This window comes from Odontomachus brunneus, unplaced genomic scaffold (assembly GCF_010583005.1).
Source record: "Odontomachus brunneus isolate Ranch 3 - 2012 unplaced genomic scaffold, Obru_v1 Obru_scaffold_066, whole genome shotgun sequence".
NCBI classification, from domain to species: domain Eukaryota; kingdom Metazoa; phylum Arthropoda; class Insecta; order Hymenoptera; family Formicidae; genus Odontomachus; species Odontomachus brunneus.
Window position 1 is genome coordinate 1,634,689 of NW_022639516.1, and position 19,539 is coordinate 1,654,227.

General features: G+C 29.8%; 3 protein-coding genes and 1 long non-coding RNA gene across 7 annotated transcripts in view; 3 read left to right on the forward strand and 1 right to left on the reverse strand.

Annotated features, from left to right (window-relative positions):
• LOC116846607 overlaps positions 1-1,513 on the forward strand; it is a 3,985-nt gene extending 2,472 nt beyond the window's left edge. The window contains exons 2-5 of one of the 3 annotated variants that reach the window (XR_004378530.1): positions 184-324; positions 437-568; positions 908-936; positions 1,008-1,513. This is a non-coding gene — a long non-coding RNA (uncharacterized LOC116846607). The remainder of the gene's footprint in view (positions 1-183; positions 325-436; positions 569-907; positions 937-1,007) is intronic. The other 2 variants (XR_004378531.1, XR_004378532.1) reach the window with 2 other exon arrangements.
• A 145-nt stretch (positions 1,514-1,658) lies between these two features.
• LOC116846605 (peroxisomal multifunctional enzyme type 2) lies at positions 1,659-11,085 on the forward strand. The gene is made up of 17 exons (XM_032820669.1): positions 1,659-1,765; positions 1,840-1,992; positions 2,122-2,259; positions 2,496-2,648; positions 3,602-3,874; positions 4,179-4,295; positions 4,688-4,818; positions 6,302-6,367; positions 6,440-6,500; positions 6,672-6,835; positions 6,933-7,056; positions 7,229-7,404; positions 7,643-7,819; positions 8,857-8,974; positions 9,499-9,696; positions 10,778-10,875; positions 10,937-11,085. Exons 2-17 carry the CDS (start codon positions 1,935-1,937, stop codon positions 11,054-11,056), a joined length of 2,172 nt encoding a protein of 723 aa, XP_032676560.1. The 5' UTR covers positions 1,659-1,765; positions 1,840-1,934; the 3' UTR covers positions 11,057-11,085.
• A 621-nt stretch (positions 11,086-11,706) lies between these two features.
• LOC116846606 (ras-like GTP-binding protein RhoL) lies at positions 11,707-15,254 on the reverse strand. The gene is made up of 5 exons (XM_032820671.1): positions 15,056-15,254; positions 13,235-13,364; positions 12,848-12,962; positions 12,521-12,638; positions 11,707-12,266 (listed from the first exon to the last, which is right to left on the reverse strand). The coding sequence occupies exons 2-5, from the start codon at positions 13,351-13,353 to the stop codon at positions 12,064-12,066; spliced, it is 555 nt and encodes a 184-aa protein (XP_032676562.1). The 5' UTR covers positions 13,354-13,364; positions 15,056-15,254; the 3' UTR covers positions 11,707-12,063.
• A 999-nt stretch (positions 15,255-16,253) lies between these two features.
• Positions 16,254-18,968, forward strand: LOC116846638. Of its 2 annotated transcripts, XM_032820731.1 has the most exons (6): positions 16,254-16,630; positions 17,367-17,501; positions 17,632-17,867; positions 18,049-18,112; positions 18,257-18,441; positions 18,824-18,968. In XM_032820731.1, the coding sequence occupies exons 2-6, from the start codon at positions 17,418-17,420 to the stop codon at positions 18,954-18,956; spliced, it is 702 nt and encodes a 233-aa protein (XP_032676622.1). In that variant the 5' UTR covers positions 16,254-16,630; positions 17,367-17,417; the 3' UTR covers positions 18,957-18,968. The 2 variants fall into 2 exon arrangements, with proteins under 2 accessions (XP_032676622.1, XP_032676623.1); XM_032820732.1 differs by lacking the exon at positions 16,254-16,630 and having other exon boundaries at positions 16,749-17,501.
• The last annotated feature ends 571 nt before the right edge of the window (positions 18,969-19,539 follow it).

The following is a 19,539-nucleotide window of genomic DNA, read 5'->3' on the forward strand; positions in this document are numbered from 1 at the left end:
CTGCGTTCCAAAATTCACTGCCAGTACTGAAAATCTATAGTTCATGTCACGTATACTATAGAATTTCAGTACTGGCAATGAATTTCGGAACGTAGCCTTTGTAAGCACCTAAAATCAAATTCGAATTATCGTAACCATCAACTACTACTCTCTAGTAATTAGTAATAAGATATTAATATATAGTTACAGCTACTAGAGGACGAGGCCGTGGAAGAGCACGAGCACGATGATACCAGCAAAGAGGAAAAATATGGAGACCATTTGGAAGTTTTTGGAGAGGTGGTGGCGGTAGAGGCGGTAGAGGAGATAGAGGAGGCATAAAAGGTAGGGGGGATAGAGACAGAAGAGGAAAGAAATTCCCTAAAATATTAATTTATAATTTATCGCTCTGTATATCGCTCTGTATTGTTCGCTACTGCTTGCTGCTGCTTGCTAGAACGTCGCTATAACAATTTGCTTTTACGCGCCATTCATACTTCAATTGGTGTATATCTCCATTTCGTATTGACATCACCTGTTTAGTTCGGCCACATCCTTAGTACAGGGCATCAATCATGAATCTTTTCACGTGAGTTTAATTTTACTATCGATTATATAACTTTTTTCCTTAGCATGAAATTGTGAAAAGTGAGCAATTTCTAAATATTTGTAATAATTATTATAAACTTATTTTATTTAATACACATCTGTATTTATAATGCATAATATATTGTTGTAATCTTTTCTTTGTATATTTTATGTAAAATTCTTTATCATAATTTCAATTTTAAAAAAGTATGCAACATGCAAAGTAAAATTCACTGAAACAGTTGTCCACATTGTTTTGAATTGTGGAATACGCATACGTAATATTACAATTTACATATTTGTGCAAGATGATAATATTATACTATTTTTCACGTTTTAGCCATCAACCGTGTAGGTAAAACGTGAAAAGTAAGTGTGCGTATTTGTAGTATTTATATGGTAAAATAAAATAATCTAGTGATTTCTTTGTTGGGTGTTAGGCCATGGATGCTTCCGAAATATCCAGAGTTGGATCGAGTTGAGTTAGTTTTACTATAGTATATGTATCAACTCAACCCAGCGCATTTGCATAGAGCATAATTACATTAAAGTGAGAAAATAATAGATTATAAATATTCTCATGTTTGCTTATAATATTTCTTCATGTTATATATTATTTTTTTAGAATGAATGTAACACACAAACAAAAAATAAAATAATAAAATAATAAAATTAATTACAATAATATAATAATAATTATTATTACCTATATAATTTCTGAAATTGTTTTTCTAGGATATCAAAAGGATCTTGAGTATCTCTTAAAATTTTACGCATAATACGTAAATTCTCGTTTCTTTCGTTTTGTTCCTCATTAACTATCCATCATGCAGCAACCATCGTAATTGATTAACTTATTATGAATATGGATATTACTTTTTAGGGAAAATATCAATTCGCATGAAAGTTTTTATTTTTTCACTTTTTCGCATTAAAATTTTCACTTTTTCACGAATTTATCCTAGGTGAAAAGATACATGATCGACCTCCAGATGACACTGAAAACTGCATTCAATTTTGGCTGCGTTCCGAAATGCACTGCCAGTACTGAAAATCTATAGTTCATGTTACGTATATTACGTATGTTATGTATATTATAGAATTTCAGTACTGGCAGTGAATTTCGGAACGCAGCCTTTTACAACAGTGGAAATTCAGTGAAACATCGGCGTGCTTATCATTTTTGCTGATATCATAAGTACATAGATTACACGATGAACTTTAAACATGTTCGTTAATTTTGCTTTATCATGGTCATTTTTATATTTGTAGAGGGACGAGTCGTTGCAGCCAGAGTCATTGCAACCAGAATCTTTGCAGTTACTTGCCATATTTGATATCGTGCTTAAGCGAGAAACATTTTAAACATGTCAAACCAATTACGTTATGATGGCCGAGTAGTTGTAGTGACAGGAGCTGGTGCAGGTAAATATGTTTGCAATATTTTGAGAGATTTATTAATTAATTGACAACAAATCTGTTATTAATATTACATATTGAAAGTTTAACTAGAACTTTGCCATGTATATATAATATGTGTATATAATATTTTAGGTCTGGGACGAGCTTATGCATTGTTGTTTGCATCCAGAGGTGCTAGTGTAGTAGTAAATGATTTAGGAGGTAATAGACATGGTGATGGTGGAAACACCAAAAGTGCAGATATTGTAGTCCAAGAAATTCGGCGAAATGGTTAGTGACTTTAATTTGATAAATTAATCATATCATTTCTTTTATGTAAATCTCCGGAAAATATTATATTTGTGCAAGATAAAAAACATTTTAATATCTCTTGTAATATATATTAATTATTCATAACATTGTATACTCGCTACACATATATTTTTATAAATAAGATATAAATTACTTGGTAACAGACAATGTGTGTGTATGTTAAGTGAGGAAGTAACAAGATAATAATTCTCTAGGAGGAAAAGCTGTTGCAAATTATGATTCAGTATTGGATGGCGCAAAAATTATTGAGACAGCAATCAAGACATTTGGTCGTATTGATGTAGTTGTTAACAATGCTGGTATTTTGAGAGATGTATCGTTTGGGAAGATGTCGGATAAAGATTGGGGTATGTATATTTAAATTAACACACATGCATTACATACACAGATATGATAAAAATAAAAGTATTAAAGAAAGTAAAAAAGAGATAAACCTATTTATACTATGTTCTATTTATTATGGAAAACAGTAAAAGTGGAGTTTAGAGAACCTATCTTTGATGGTCTTTATGTTGACATATGTTATAGAACTCAGCAGTCATTCAGTAGTGTGTCCTTGATAATATCAAGGACAAGACATCGTAAGTGGGTTCCCTAAACTCCACTTTTATCTGATCTTCAAATAATAAATAAATTATAATAATTAATAAATTATAATAATAAAAATAATAATAAATTAATTATAATAATTATAATAATTAAAATAATTATATAAGTTTTATGATACAATGCACAATGATAACAGTCTATTATTAATATTTTTTAACATTGATATATAGGTTATTTAAATAGATGAAATTTGTCTTTGATGTTTGCTTATTTAAGTAAATATATGTATAAGTAAAAAAGTTTAAAATATTACAAGCAGAATATGATTTTACTAAATATGAGCTATTACGTAATATTTTTTTAAACTATTAGTTTCATGTTTTATTAGTTTTTATTTTATGTTACATAAGTAACACTGTACATGTGTACTATATATCCAAGTATGCAAATCTTAATTACTACAATTTTGGTCAACTTTAATTACATACTATTGAAAAATTATTGCAAATTCGATATTAGAATTTTATATTACGAATCGTGTTTCCAGATTATTTAAGAGATTTAGCTTTAAGAAAACATCAGGGTGTGATTGTCAAATCACATTTACATTATACATTTGGTTATCATATTTGGTATTACACATTATATATTTGATTACTTATTATGATGGATTATCTTCTGTTTATATTATGATTTGTAAGATACTCTATATTAATTTACACATGTATTAATATTGGTATGTTTGTTTTAGATATAATATATGATGTTCATCTAAAAGGTTCTGTAAAAACAACAAAAGCGGCATGGCCATATTTTCTTAAGCAAAAATATGGTCGTGTAATCTTAACTTCAAGCAACAGTGGTTTATACGGGAATTTTGGACAATCCAATTATAGTACGGCGAAAATGGGTCTTGTAGGATTTGCTAATACATTATCCATTGAAGGAGCAAAAAAGAATATTTACACTAATGTAATAGTGCCTACAGCCGGCTCACGTTTAACGGAAGATATCATGCCACCGGGTAAGTCTTTAATCTATTTTATCGTTTATTTTTAACTATTGTCAACGTTTTATGAGATTTTATATGAATGTCCTAAATTTTTGTTTTTAATCGCCTATAACGTTCAGACGAAATTTACTCATTTTGACAAAGTGATCAACATTTTATAGTTTGATCTCTCTTTTTAGAACGTTTATATACCTTTTTTTTTGCTAATGTAAAATTTGGTAATACAAAATTTTTTTACATTTTATTTTATACTCGATTCAAATCAATATTTTATTGAACTGAAGAATGAAATGGAGAACTATTTAATATCTTACAGATTTTTTTAATGAATTAAAGCCTGAATTGATAGCACCTGTTGTCTTTTGGTTGTGTCACGAGAAATGTGCAGAAAATGGTTCAATAATTGAATCAGCATTAGGCTGGGCTGGCAAATGTAAGTATAAAATATTGAAGAAAATGAAAATTTAATATAATATAAAATATAATATAAAATACGATTTCGCGCCGCACATGTGTTTGTGTTCATTCTGTGTGAGAAGAATTAAGTTATATGAATATGAAGCACGTTAAGAGTTATGCAAAATTATCATTTTAATTTTTTAATGCTTAGAAAGAAAAAATTCATAATTTGTTTTTATTATAAACATTTTATGATTATTTTGTGTATATTACATCTGTGTAATTAAACAATTATACAGGATGTCCAGAATAACTATACAGAGAGATTCTTGATGCTAAAAGAAGCAACTTTACCGTTTAGCGATTTTGATAATATAAAAAAATAAATTTAAATTTATCATTTTAATTTATCATTTAAATTTATAGGTCATTTAATTCGCTCTTCGGGTTGTGTCTTGCGGCAAAATCTATCGTCTGACGTTTCACCGGAAGTAGTGCAAGAAAATTGGTCGAAGATAACTGACATGTCATCAGCAAAACGATTCAACTCAATTCAAGTAAGTTATTCTCTTGTGTGTCTTTGTTGAGATTCTATTGGTGTGTTTAAAAAGTAAGGTGACTTTATATTTTTATGAAAAAATATTTATTTATTTATCAATATTCATGTTATCCCCTTCAAAGTAATCCTCCTCAGATATAATACACTTGTGCCAACGCTTTTTCCAATCCTCGAAGCACTTCTGATAAGCACTTTTTGGTATAGCCTTGAGCTCTTCCAGCGATGCAGTCTTTATCTCCTCAATCGTTACAAATCTCCTTTCATAGGTCTCTTCAGTTTTGGGAATAGGAAAAAGTCGCAGGGGGCTAAATCCGGTGAATATGGTGGCTGAGACGTGATTGTGGTGTTGTTTTTGGCCAAAAAATCTCTCACAAGCAACGATGAGTGAGCAGGTGCATTATCGTGATGCAAAAGCCATGAATTGTTTTTCCACAATTCCGGACGTTTTTTTCGTATTGCTTCTCGCAAACGGTGCATAACTTCAAGGTAATACTCCTTATTGACCGTACGACCTTGTGGTAAGAACTCCTGATGCACTACGTCACGGTAATCGAAGAAAACAGTGAGCAAAACCTTGACATTTGATCGAACTTGGCGTGCTTTTTTCGGTCTTGGCTCTCCTGGGCTCTTCCATTGGGACGATTGGACTTTGGTTTCGACGTCATAACCATATACCCATGATTCGTCACCAGTTATGACCCTTTTGAGCAAATCAGGATCATCATTGACGTCATTCAACAATTCCTGAGCGATGCTCATGCGACGGTTCTTCTGGTCAAAATTAAGCAGTTTCGGAACAAACTTCGTTGACACACGTCTCATGTCCAAAACATCCGAAAAAATTGCATGGCACGAGCCAACCGATATGCCAATATCCTCAGCAACTTCTCTAATAGTGATTCGACGATTTTCCAAAACAATTTTCTTCACTGCTTCAACGTTTTCATCTGTTGTTGACGTGCTGGGACGTCCAGAGCGAGGTTCGTCATTGGCATCTTCTCAGCCATCTTGGAAGAGCTTGTACCACTTATAAACATTTTTTTTACTCAGAGCAGACTCACCGTATGCCACTATCAACATTTCAAGTGTTTTGGAGCACTTAATTCCATTTTTTACATAAAATTTGATGCAAATTCTTTGATCCATTTTTTTTGATAGCAGAAAATCGCCGAGCACACCAAACATGTCTAACCTTTGTATCTGTCAAAAACAAACTAAATATGCTATATAGTTGAAACTGTAAACATATGTTTGGGACATGTATACCAACACAACAAAACAAAAAAATCGAAAATCGAATGTACGTTGCCCGCGAAATTTGAAAAGTCACCTTACTTTTTGAACACACACACACACACACACATATATAACAACATATTAATAATTTATCTTATCTTTGGTATTGTAGTAAGATATTAACTTATCGTTAATCATCTTTTTTTCGTTATTTTATTCATTTTTATTTTGCAACTTTTGATTAGGCAGTATCAGGAGAATTATATGGCGTCATTGAAACCCTGAAAAAAGACGTTCCTTCTGGAGATAAAGTATGTGACATTTTGTAATTTTTTGCTTGATTATAAAGTTTTTTTTATTCTTATCATTTTTGTCTTCCACAGTATAATCATGTCATAAGGAACAACTATAACTATCGCGATATTATATTATACGCACTCGGAGGTAAGCCATACTAGTAGATTGAATTAAAAGTCAATTTATTCTGTTAACGTTAATCGTTCAATATTCATTTTTATAAAAGTAGATACTATTTATCTATTTGAGAAATATTTTTAATCATATATGAGTCAGTAGACATTGAGTGTATTGATCTCATTAAATTTTTTATTTTAGTCGGAGCTACTGTTCAACAGCCAAGTGATATGCGTTACTTGTATGAAAATTCCGACGAATTCGCTGTATTACCTACTTTTTACGTTTTATACGGACCTTTAGGATGCATGGGCTCTTCTATGCTGCAAGAAGCTTTACCAAATTCAGAAGTTGATGCGACAAAAGTATGATTTGTTTTAAATTTTGTGTTGTACTCCTATCATTTTGATGCTTCATGTATTTTCTTTGGATATTGTATTACAAGTCTGATAATATTTGTAGATATTACATGGAGAGCAGTATTTAGAAGTCTATAAGCAATTACCTACAGAAGCTACAGTGGAAACACGCTTGAAGGTGCAAGATGTCATGGATAAGGGAACAGGCGCAGTTGTTTTGGTCCAACGTATGCCAATCTTGCAATTTATATAAGATGATTTATTAATAATCTTTAATATTTATATATTTATAAAATATACAACATTAAAGAAACTTTCAGAAAGCGATTTTCAGCATCATGATAATGATAATGACTTCTACATTAAAAATATTATGTGTAATCTTTTGCATTTTGCTAGATGACACCTATAATACAACAAACGGAGAAAAATTATCAACTGGACAGATATCTATATTTGTCGTCGGTGCAGGTGGTTTTCAAGGGAAACGAACTTCACCTCATATCATTCCACTCATTAATCCACCTACTCGAAAACCGGATATGTCAGTCACACAACAGACAAATATTGACCAAGTAAGAAAGGCTCAATATCTCGATTTGGTTATTGTAAAAATATAATTAATCGAATATATTTAAAAGTTATCATAATCAATATTTTGTTATATTATAGAATAAGAGAGAGGATTTATTTGAATTAAGTTAATTTAAATTAATTTAACTTGTTTCAATTAAGTTCTAGAATTTATTATTAAAATGTTGTCTGATAGTTTTCGGACAAAAATTTATGATTATTCTGGCATTAATTTTATAGGCTGCTCTATACAGATTGAGTGGAGACCTCAACCCTTTGCATATTGATAATAATATTGCTGCAATGGCAGGATACGAGAGACCAATATTACACGGGTTGTGTTCTCTAGGATTCTCGGCCCGACATGTTCTTCAAGCGTATGCTGGTGGAGATCCGAATTTATTTAAATCTATTAAGGTACGATTATCGTTAGAGAAAAAGAAAGAAAGTCTGTAAGATTTCACGATAAGTTTTCTACTTCGAGGTACATTAGGCAGGTGCTTAATAGACTTAATAAACTCTATTTTTAAAGCTGGTTCTAGATGACATAGTATATATATATATTGATGAGTACATTGATTACCAGAGTGGACTAATGGTGACAATATACGATGTTTAGTCATTCTATATTGTTAATTATTCTGCATTGTCACTGAGTATGACTTTATATATAATTTTTATATATGTTTAAAGAACTTGCACAATTATATAATAACTATATATAGATAAATATACTTGTCAGTTTTTATTGTTGAAAAGAACTGAAGTATCTTGATATAATGAAACATTGTGGACTTTCATTCTCTTGTTATATGTATGTACCCCACCACAAGATGTTCAACTATGACTTGCATATAACAAAGCTGATAAAGCACATATAATAACTGATAAAGTAATCAGTATGAATTGACATTTTGTCGTGGATATACGCGTTAATCGAGAAGTATTTATTTGATTTTGAGTAAGTAATAATTGCTAATTGTATACCGGAGATATTCAAAATATTCCCGATATGTACGTTTCGACTTGTACTGAGAAAAAATGTATAGTGATTATTTGTAATTATATATCTGAAACGCAATATTTTGATAACTGCATTAAGATTATTTGCAGATACAGAAATTCTTCTCGTGGTTTTAGTGTGGAATATTTCTAAAATTCATTACTTTGTAAAAGAGTGCAATTTAAATTTGTTTTAGTAGAAATTATATTTAACTCTATATTTACTTTATATTCTATTTATTCTATATATTAACTCTATATTTATTAGTTAAATTTATTAAACGTTATTTTTTTTTAATTATTAGCTTGTTCTAGAAAGATATTATTTTGGAGTATAACAGAACGATTTTCTATTTTATTTTCTATATATTGTGATATATTTGTATGTATGGCGTGAGAAATCGTAATCAATACATATGTTATATTAATGTAATATTACTATTTTATTCTAGGTGAGGTTTGCAAAGCCTGTAATACCAGGTCAAACGTTGCGTACTGATATGTGGCGTGACAATAACAGAATACATTTCCAAACATCTGTCGTTGAAACCGGTGTACCAGTCGTAACAGGTAAGTTTATAAAAAACAAGATTATACTCTATAAAAAAATGTACTGAATTTATATATATAAAAAAAACATTTTATCAGTAATATATTATGATTATATATATTTGACTGTCCTATTATATATTGTTCAGGATATTCAACAAAAAACAATTTTAGCTAATAAGGACAAGTATGGATAAATATTTTACTATCTTATTGCGTATATAGGTTTATTTTCACACAAAAAAGTAAAAAGGAATTATATTTCAAAGTTGTGCAAATTAAGAATAAAATATCTCTGCAATTCTTTTATAGCCATGCTTCTTGATATTAAAATATGTAACAAAATATAAATTGTGTATTTTATTTACGTATTTTTATTTATTAATAATTGCATTTATATTTAGAGCATATTTTTTTAGAAAAAATGTTTTGCATATGTCATTTAATGTATGTATGTGTCCTGATAAGTGTAAAAGATTTAAAAAAGAAATAGACTTAAAAAATTGCAATTTTAACTCTGTTGTGTTAAAAAAATTTTATTTTAGGCGCTTATATTGACCTGCAGGACGTTAAAATGGCAGTACCACTTACGAATCCGACTTCCTTGAAAGAAAATATACAGAGTGATGCTATATTTGCAGCTATAAATGAACAGGTGAAATTAAAACCAGATTTAGCTAAGAAGGTTAATGCAGTCTTTCTTTACATTATAACCATTGATGGAAAACCAGTAGCTGAATGGAGTAAGTAATTTTAGAAATTATTCATGATATACCTTCTGTATAAAAAGTACCGGGAATCGTTAAAAAAAACACAGAATATTTTATTTATTCATCAAAATTTATTTTGTCGCCTTCAAAGTAATCCCCATCGTTTGCAATGCACATGTGAAAACGGCGAAACCAATCTTCCATGCACTTCTGGTAGGCCGATTCTGGTATGGCCTTCAGGACCCGCTGCGAATTCCTTTTGATGTCATCAATCGATGAAAAACGAGTACCACGGAGTGGCAATTTCAGTTTCGGGAAAAGAAAGAAGTCGCACGGTGCCAAATCAGGCGAATACGGTGGATGGTCGACAGAATTGACCGAGTTTTTGGCCTTGTAATCGGCCACAATCGTGGCTCTGTGCGCTGGCGCATTGTCATCGTGTAAAATCCACGAATTGTCTCGCCACAATTCGGGCCTTTTTCGCCGGATATCAGTGCGTCGGCACACGAAATTTCGTTTGCAACACAAAATTTGAGGCACACTCTTTGTTCGACTATTTTTTCCATGGTAAAATTCGCAGAGCAACACTGAGGTAGACTTGTTTGGACAGCTGCCATAAACAAACTAGTTGACTGATCGAGCTCAAGCTCCGGTTGGTAATGAAGGAAGGTAGTGCCAATCTAAAAAAAAAAACTTTTTACCGCTACCTCTTCCGCGGTTCATTTAAATGACAATTTCCCGGTACTTTTTATTTATGAATTAGCAATATATATATATATATATATATATATATATATATATATATATACATACATACACAAACACATACATATATACACAGTACTGTATGTTGGAAAATTTAAGAATATAAAACAAAAAAATGAAAAAAAAAACAAATTTTTAAATTCAAAGAAGCAAGTATTGGTTAAATTATATGTACATTTTGTACATGCAAGGACTGAATTTTAACAATAGCTAAAATAGTATTTTGCTATGAATTTATTACATTTAAATCATATTTAGTGATAAGAATGTGTGTGAGTCGATGTTGTAAACCAATGAGTTAATCTTATTAATTAATTAATCTCTTATAATCTATATATCTTATTTATAGCTCTTGATTTGAAGAATGCTAAAATATATAAAGGAAAACCTGACACAGGGAAAGCAGATGTGACACTTACTGTAGATGACAAAGATATGGTTGAAATTGTAAGTTAATTATATGTAAAATGTTATATATATTTTTGTAAAAACATTATGATTGTTGCAGGCACTAGGAAAATTAAGTCCACAAGTGGCATTTATACGTGGAAAGATGAGAATAACTGGAAATATTATGCTTGCGCAAAAATTAAAAGAACTTATGGAAGTCAATAGAGCTAAGCTATAATTTTTTTTATTTTGTTCGCTTAGCTTTAAGTCATATATACGTTAAAAAACTACATTGTAAATATGGGGATAATATATATGGAGGAAATATATACTTAGGGAAATATATATATATATATATATATATATATATATGTATATATATACACGTATATATATCATTGTTATAAGTTGTTATTGATTTGTTTTAGGGTCGGGTCATAGCTTGAGGAAATATCAATTTTTATATACTTCTATTGTAATATATTTTTAATAAAATTTCAATATATGTATAAATGCTTAAATATGTTAATCACATAATTATAAATTCATAAATTTTATGTAATAATTTTGGACTTATATCAGTCACTAACAATATTAATATACTTTTATATAAGAATAAATATACTATATAAGAATGAATATATTCTTTACAATATCGAAAAAATCAACTTAATTGTTAAATTTTATCAATTGTATTATAGATCATTATACAATTGTCGTCTAGCAATTAATACAAAGTAAAACGTACAATAACCGGTTTAACGAAATACGCGTTGTTTTCTATTGTATAATATATATGTTTACATATTCTGTATATTTTGTTTAGTCAAATACTTTTTTTAATACCTAATTTTAATTTTTATTAAATATAACATTAACACGAGCGCGATATTTTAATCTGTTATTACTATTATTTACTGTTTCTATTATTATTATTTAATATTTATTCTTATATTTGGTCTAAGTTACAGAACTGCTAACAGTATTATTTATTTCACACGACTTCCTAGTTGTTTTGAGCAGTGTAGATAAAATATTTAGTATATATTTACACAGTGTAAGGAAGAAATTTTAGCTTACACAAAGAATATATATTTATCATACTTTTCTTAGAAATATTATTAAAAATAAGATACGCGAGAAAGAAATATATGGAAAATGTGTGAAGAGAATCTTTGGTTTGATATCCGTCTCGACGACTTCAATCGATCAGTTCAAAATGTATCAATTTCAATATTGCACATTTCAAAGAATGCAACAAGGTTTTTTCGATGATGGTTTCTTCAATACAGCTCTGATAGCTTCCATAAAGACTTCTTCAAGTCCTTCTTGCTTTATTGCAGAACACTCGACGTACTTTACAGCCCTGATCCTTCTTTTCATTTTGTTGCATTCACGTGGAGTGATAATATCCATATTTTCTTGATTTCTGAGATCTGCTTTGGTACCTGATAAAAAAAGTAATATTCTATTTTTGTATTAACTTTGATCTCTTACAGATTTCAATAAAAATACATTTTCTTATGTTATCAAGTACAAGAGAAGCATGATAAGAATTTTAAAAATTTTTATAACGTGCATATATAAACGTGTTTGATATTTGGAAACAAGTTGTTACATAATAAGATAGTATGTAAATGCATCCTGCGCGTGTATTATACCTGAAGAATATCTTATTTTTATATCATATATATGTACTCACCCACAAGTACAATTGGTACATTGGGACAGTGCATTTTAATTTCTGGATACCACTTACTCGATACGTTTTCGAAAGAACTACGGGCGCTTATTGAAAAACAGACTAGGAAACAATCGGTCTGCAAAAGAAAAGGTGTGTTAGTGTTACGAATATTACTAAGCGCGCGGCTCATGAATGTGCATTTCTACATAAAAAATAGTATTGAAAGATGAAAAAATATGCGAGATAAAATAGAAAAATTACACAATTCATTACTTACGTTAGACAAATTTGATTTTATTTATAAATAATAATAAGAGATATATATTTTAACGAATTGGCGCTTACGTTTGGATACGATAGTGGTCGAAGTCGTTCGTAATCCTCTTGACCAGCAGTATCCCATAATGTCATCTCTAATTGTTGTCCACCCACGCATATAGTATCAACGTAGTTGTCGAAACTGCAAATGATAAAACGGCAAAATAAATTAAATAGCCGGACGCTAAGATGATGTGTGGAATTAATTTATGTTCAGGAAGATGCATTGCGTCGCTGAACAAATAAACTTTTATTTGGCATATTGCTTATCGATCTATTCTATATATACATTAAGAGACACGGTCGCGCCAAGCGTTTGCTAGTAAACGCCTGAGTGGGGAGACCGACCTTAAGAGACGGTAACTTCCGAGCTTTGATTGTGTGTGACGCTATATATTATGTTAGAATACTTACACGGTAGGCACATATTCCGTCGGGAATTCTTTCTTTGTATACGTGATGAGCATACACGTTTTCCCAACCATACCATCGCCGACGGTTGTAATTTTAACCTTCCTGTTTCGAGACACCATTTTTGTTTTCTCTGCAATATGAAAACGCATAATTTGATCGAGAAGTATATCTCGTAACTATGACGCAATTTTTATCGATATTAACGATCTAATCAATATTAATTTTTATTATATATTATGTCTACTTTTTTATCAAAAAATTGCGCTATAAATTATAACTCCCGACTATACTCTAATAAATACAATTATTTACCAAAAGCCGAATTTTGTAAATGCTTTTAAGAATAGACGTGTGCTCTATAAGATGTGAAATACATAATTTATATTTATTTACTTTCATATATATATATACATAAAAGAAATTAAATTTTTTCTAAGTATATTATTTTTTCTGTCTTGTATGAATGAATATAACGATATGTCGTTATTGTAGAGGATTCGTCTTTCTCGTAAAGAAATAATGTTTCGAAGAGAAATGCGCGTAGACAGCGTGTAATCAATGTGATTGCTGTATCCTTTATGTGACAGGATATAGAGCACAGTCAGTACGCGGTTGTTTATCAGTTGGTCGTCCTGTTTCACGCAGGATTCTGGTAAATTCACACTTTTACCACATTTTACGAAGAAATCTTACGAAAAACGTTAGCGAAATGTTCCGCAAGATTGCAACATTACAACAGGAAATTAAATCTTATCAAATGGATATTAACACTTTTATGCCTTTTAAATGTTTAAAAGATAATTCTTTTTTAATATATTCTAGTCAATATCGACGAATAGTCTTTTTCTTTCTCTTCTTTTTAGGATAAAACATGTACATTTTTTAAATATTGAAGATACGTACGTTAGAAGAGATAAGAAATCAGATAAAACATTTTTTTTGAAGAAAAATCACTTATATTTTAGATCATTTAGATTATATGATTAGATGCGCTTAGAAATATTTTAAAGAAATATGTAGTATACATTTTAGCGGTATTTGTTTCGATAATACTTAATTATTAGCATTTATGTAATATCGATATATAATTTGCACGTAACTAATTCGACCATCAGACTGCTTGGTAGAATACTGAGAATCGCCCGAGGTATGATAAGAGATAAGATAATTAAAGAACCAATTACACAGGCAGTGGCCTAGTAATCGTACACTTGTTCGATGAATTCATACGTTAAAAAAAGAAATATAGTTATTATATCGCAACAGTATTAATAACACAATAATTTAGAGCGTAACTTTCAGGATGATTTATTTATCAAAACCCTGAAACAATTTACATCGTATTCTTTATAATTAGTTTTCACTAATTTTGTTATATTCTTTCTCTTTTATATGAACATATGATCATAAATTAATTACATTAAAAATATATGTATAATGAACATGTGTGTGTGTTCCTTGACACTTTAGCCTTGAGGTCCAAAAAATTAGAAATATTACTTTTTAGCTATTCCAAAACTTATTAAATCATTATATGACTTTCTTAAATTAGAATATAAAAGAGGATAAGAGGATAAGAGGATAAGTAGATAGAATAAGAAATGGAAAATATGTTATTGTAAACAGCGCTTTTCGAAATTTTCTGAAGTTCAAAAGTGAGATTTATCGAACGTTCATAAGACAATCGTGACTTAAAAAAACGCTTGGGTGTATTTACGCATTTAATTATTTCTGCAACACATATTTCTTGCATGACATGACGTCTTTTTAAGATCAATTTGGCTTCTCTCTCGTCAGGGCGTATAATGATACATTACTTACTGTGGAATGTGAGTCATACACCGAGGGAATGTGGATTAATCAGTGACGCCGACAACTTCCTGCATATTTGGAGATAGAACACGAGCCTCATAAATAGTGATCACGATATTGACGGAACTTGAAGGAAGAAAACGAATGACGCGTGCCGCGCATACGCACGTAGCAACAGCCGTTCGAAGACTGTAGAAACGCGCACGACACGGCTTGTTATAGTCGAAGGAAAAATCAGCTGACGTAGAATACAGCGAATGAAAGATACCACTCGAAGAATTAATACGTGTCTATTTATCAAAATGACGTCGAACTCACCTTTTCCTACACAATTCACTGCACTGGAAATTCTAAAACTATCCAACAATATATCGCAACAGAAGTATTATTAAATGTTACACAATGCATATTTACATCATGTACGCATGTACATATGTAATATATGTTGGGCGTTAAGAGAATGTTTCATCGACATAGGTCGGAGTGTCAATCCATCCGATGTAAAGTGCAATTTTTTGCTTCTACAAGCAATTGATTTTCTTCATTACATTTTATGCGAAAACAAGGAAAAAAATATTTGTTATTATACGTCTAGTCGTATTTAAACTTCTACAAAAAATATTCTTTTTTTATTTTCTACTTTATTTTCTACTTGATATTCACATTTTCTAATTATAAATTGATCCCAGTAAATACAAAGTAACAGTAACATAACATCAATGTTATAATTTCGTACTCAACAAGGTAACTGTTATATAACACGCGCGTTATATAACTGTTAGATTGTTGAGTAGGAAATTGTAATATTAATATTATGTTACTATTACTTTGTGTTTACTGGGGTGCGTTTGCTCAATCTTTTTGAATCTGTTCTTTATAAATGTGCGGAATTGCACTGTCTGTACTTGAAATGATATATTTTACATAGCACAAAACTATTGCACCAACACTAAATTTAAGAAATTTTTAATAATATTGCTAAAGATGATAACCATGATAACATGGCTTAAATGTTTTTTCTAAAATTTATAATAAATAAATCTCATTAATTAATAACAAGATTTTTTTGGTTAATTCAAAGTTATTTTATACAAATTATTTATTCAAAGTTATTTTATTCAAAGTTATTTTATTCGAAGTTATATATTAAATTAATATAATGTTTCAATATTTATCAAAATATATCACCTTATCTTTTAATAGCATTTTAGTAGTATTAACTTAGTGTTTTCCGATAGAGAAAATTACTACAATATTGTATTCTCAAGCGTAACATTGTATTCTTTAAAAAGATTTAATTTACTGAGATATAGTAACATTTTAGTACTAATAACATACTTTGGTGTTATGTTGGACATTTGACAATTGGTGAGAGGGAGAAAAAAAATAGAAAGATTACTAGATAGTTCAGAAAGTGTAACTATAAAGAACAGATTTTCTTGAATTCTTAAAACTACTGTCTTTTCTGCGTGCTGCGAGTCTCGACGCCATTGATAAATTTGAAATAGTTGAAGATTCGAAAGTGCTATCGATATCTCAATCTCCAGATAAACGTGATTGTTTTGATTCCGAATCCGATACTAGGTACGCATATTATCATAAAATATCACATTTCTTGCGTAAAATTAGAGAATGACTTTTCTTAAACATAATATAAACAAGTTTAAATGTAAACGTTGTATAAAAGAGGTTGTCATACAAAGCGTACTTTGTCTATGTATGTAAATCTTTATTAATCCTCATATGGGGTTACAAAGTCTAATTATAATTCGTCGCCACACTATCTACACAAACACACACACCTCTGCATCCTAACTCTTATATCTAAACTTACAACTAATTCTTACAACTAACTTATGCCTAACTTACATATCTAACTCCCTACTATCTTTCTTTTTCTCCACCTCTCCCTCATCTCCTCCCAGCATCTCCTTGCAATTACTTCTTCTCCTTCCTCCAATCTCCTCTCCCAGGCCCTCTTCCCTGCTCTCCCTCTCAACTTCTCTCTCCCAACCTCCTCTCTTATCATGTGTCCTGGTGTCCTCCTCTCCACCCCCATCGTCCACCTTACAAACCTCTTTTAAATTCTTTCCAACTCCTCCCTCTCCTTTCATCCTCAAATCTCCACTCCATACCTCATCACTGTCCATATTAACCTATTAAACAGCCATAATCTTCTTCTCTAGTCCCTCCCCTATATTCTCTTCCCTATCCCTCACACCTCCCTCATCACCACCGACAAAACGTACTTTGTCATCGAACGACAATCTTAATGATATCCTTAATAACGAATATTTCAATTATTTTGCTGAATCGACAGAGAAGTATCGTATTATTTGTCGCTAGAGACATTCTACGATATAGGTGAAAAATGACGAAATTCATGAGCAATAAGGCAGCTCTAGAAGATATTGATAACCGGGAACCAGTCATGATCAATTCCGGTATTGAAGAGGTAAAATATGAACAACAAGATACTATTTTAGTTACCGATAGAAAAAGATTAATTCGTTATTTATAGCTAATATTGCTAATAATAACATATAACTACAGAGGATAGCATATTATAACATAAAATATTTCAGTTTATGACTCTAAGAGATTCAGTAGAAAATTCTAATAAAAATGTAAATCACTGGATAAATCAAACGTCGAAATTGGTTGAGAGTAATCGTAATATCGAAATAAATTACGATAAATTAATGATGAAAGTATCTGACATTAATGAACGAATGTCGGAAACTACGAGAATGTGCACTATAAAGAAGCAAGAATTGGAAGATCTCCAACATGCAAGGATGATCTCATCACGTAAACAGTGGTACTTACGGTTTAATGCTCCGTACTTTAGAAACTACGTATTTCTTGACATACGTTCACATTAATTTTTCTTTTGACTTTGATTAATTCTACACTCTTTTAATTAAAAAAGAAAAACAGTATTTAAATTTTTATTTATGTTTTATGAAGAAGAATTATTTTTCATAAATATATTATTTCAGGAATGATTGTTTATCAGAAATAGGGAACTACGCCAATAATTTTTGTCAATGGATAACTGAATATGTATGTTTTTTTAACAAGAATTTTTTAGAAATTTTTATTGTAATATTAAATTCAAATTAAGTTGTGCTGTGTACTATATATAATTTTCGTGTTATTATCTTTTATAAAAATTATAAATCGTATAAATCTTTTTTATTTTTGTAGTGCAGTGACGTTTTGACGAAGGATATCGAAAATTATCATGAAGAATGTAAGAAAGTTAGTGACGACCTTGCAATTTTAAAACAAGAACTTAATGATATAAAACGGGAACATGATTTAGATTATGTTGAAGCTAATATGGATATTAAGGACTTATCGAATCTTGACACTGTAATATCTGATATTAAGTAAGAAAAATATTTATATTTCATAAGTACATGATTTTATCAATCTCTATACTACATTTTACGTGTAAGAATCTAACAACTTGCAAATTATTTCTCATAAGCATAGAGTAACTTATTGGAGAACATATATTTATGAGATCAAGAATCTATATATTTGGAAATATCTTAATTTCAGTAATTAAAAATGTTCATCCACAGTTTTTTGAGATTAATAATTTATAAAAGCTTAAACTTTTAGAACCTAGTTTGCTATAAATTGAAATATTAATTAATAGAGATGTACACAGTTTTATGTAACAACGTTCCATCAATCTAAAGTTTCATAAATACAAAATTTTTTTAATAAGACAACGTGACTTCATAAACAATTTTATTGTAATAGGTACGGTAATAATAATCTAATGCGCACTATTAGATTGACGGAGAATTCCTTGAGTAAGATACAGAACAAAATAGAGCAGTGCAAAGTTGCAATTAATAATTATGAGACGAAAAAGAATACTAATACGTTTTAAGTATATAAATATATATAGTTTATATATGTTTTTATCTTCTTTCTTTTTCACAAAAAAATTTAAATAAATGTTTAAAGGAATATAATTCTGATATAATTGTTTTCAAATATAATATTACATTGCTATGTATAATTTGTTTAATGAAATTTGTGATTATATATATTCATTTGTATACATAAGAAATACATCTTATATAGTGATTTAATTTTAAATATATTATTATTTATGTAATTTAATATACTCTTGTGTATATTTATAAGTACATCTTGAACTTGTAGAAATAACTATTTATAAATGTGTATTTAATAAATTGTTTATATGACTAAAGTATTTAACGTTGAGCTATAGATAATACGTACATATTATTTTCTCGGTTGCATTATTTACAAATAAAAAGATTCAATTTGAGTAGATTGCTGCACTGAATATCGCAATACTTCGGAAAAGAGCAGTGATAGTTGATGTCATTCCAGTTGAACAAAAAATTTAACATTTTTTAACATTTCTTATATTAGTGGAGAGAGATTGAAAAAAGAACGGATTTATCGCGATTTGTCTGTTCCCGCCAATTTTATTATTTGCT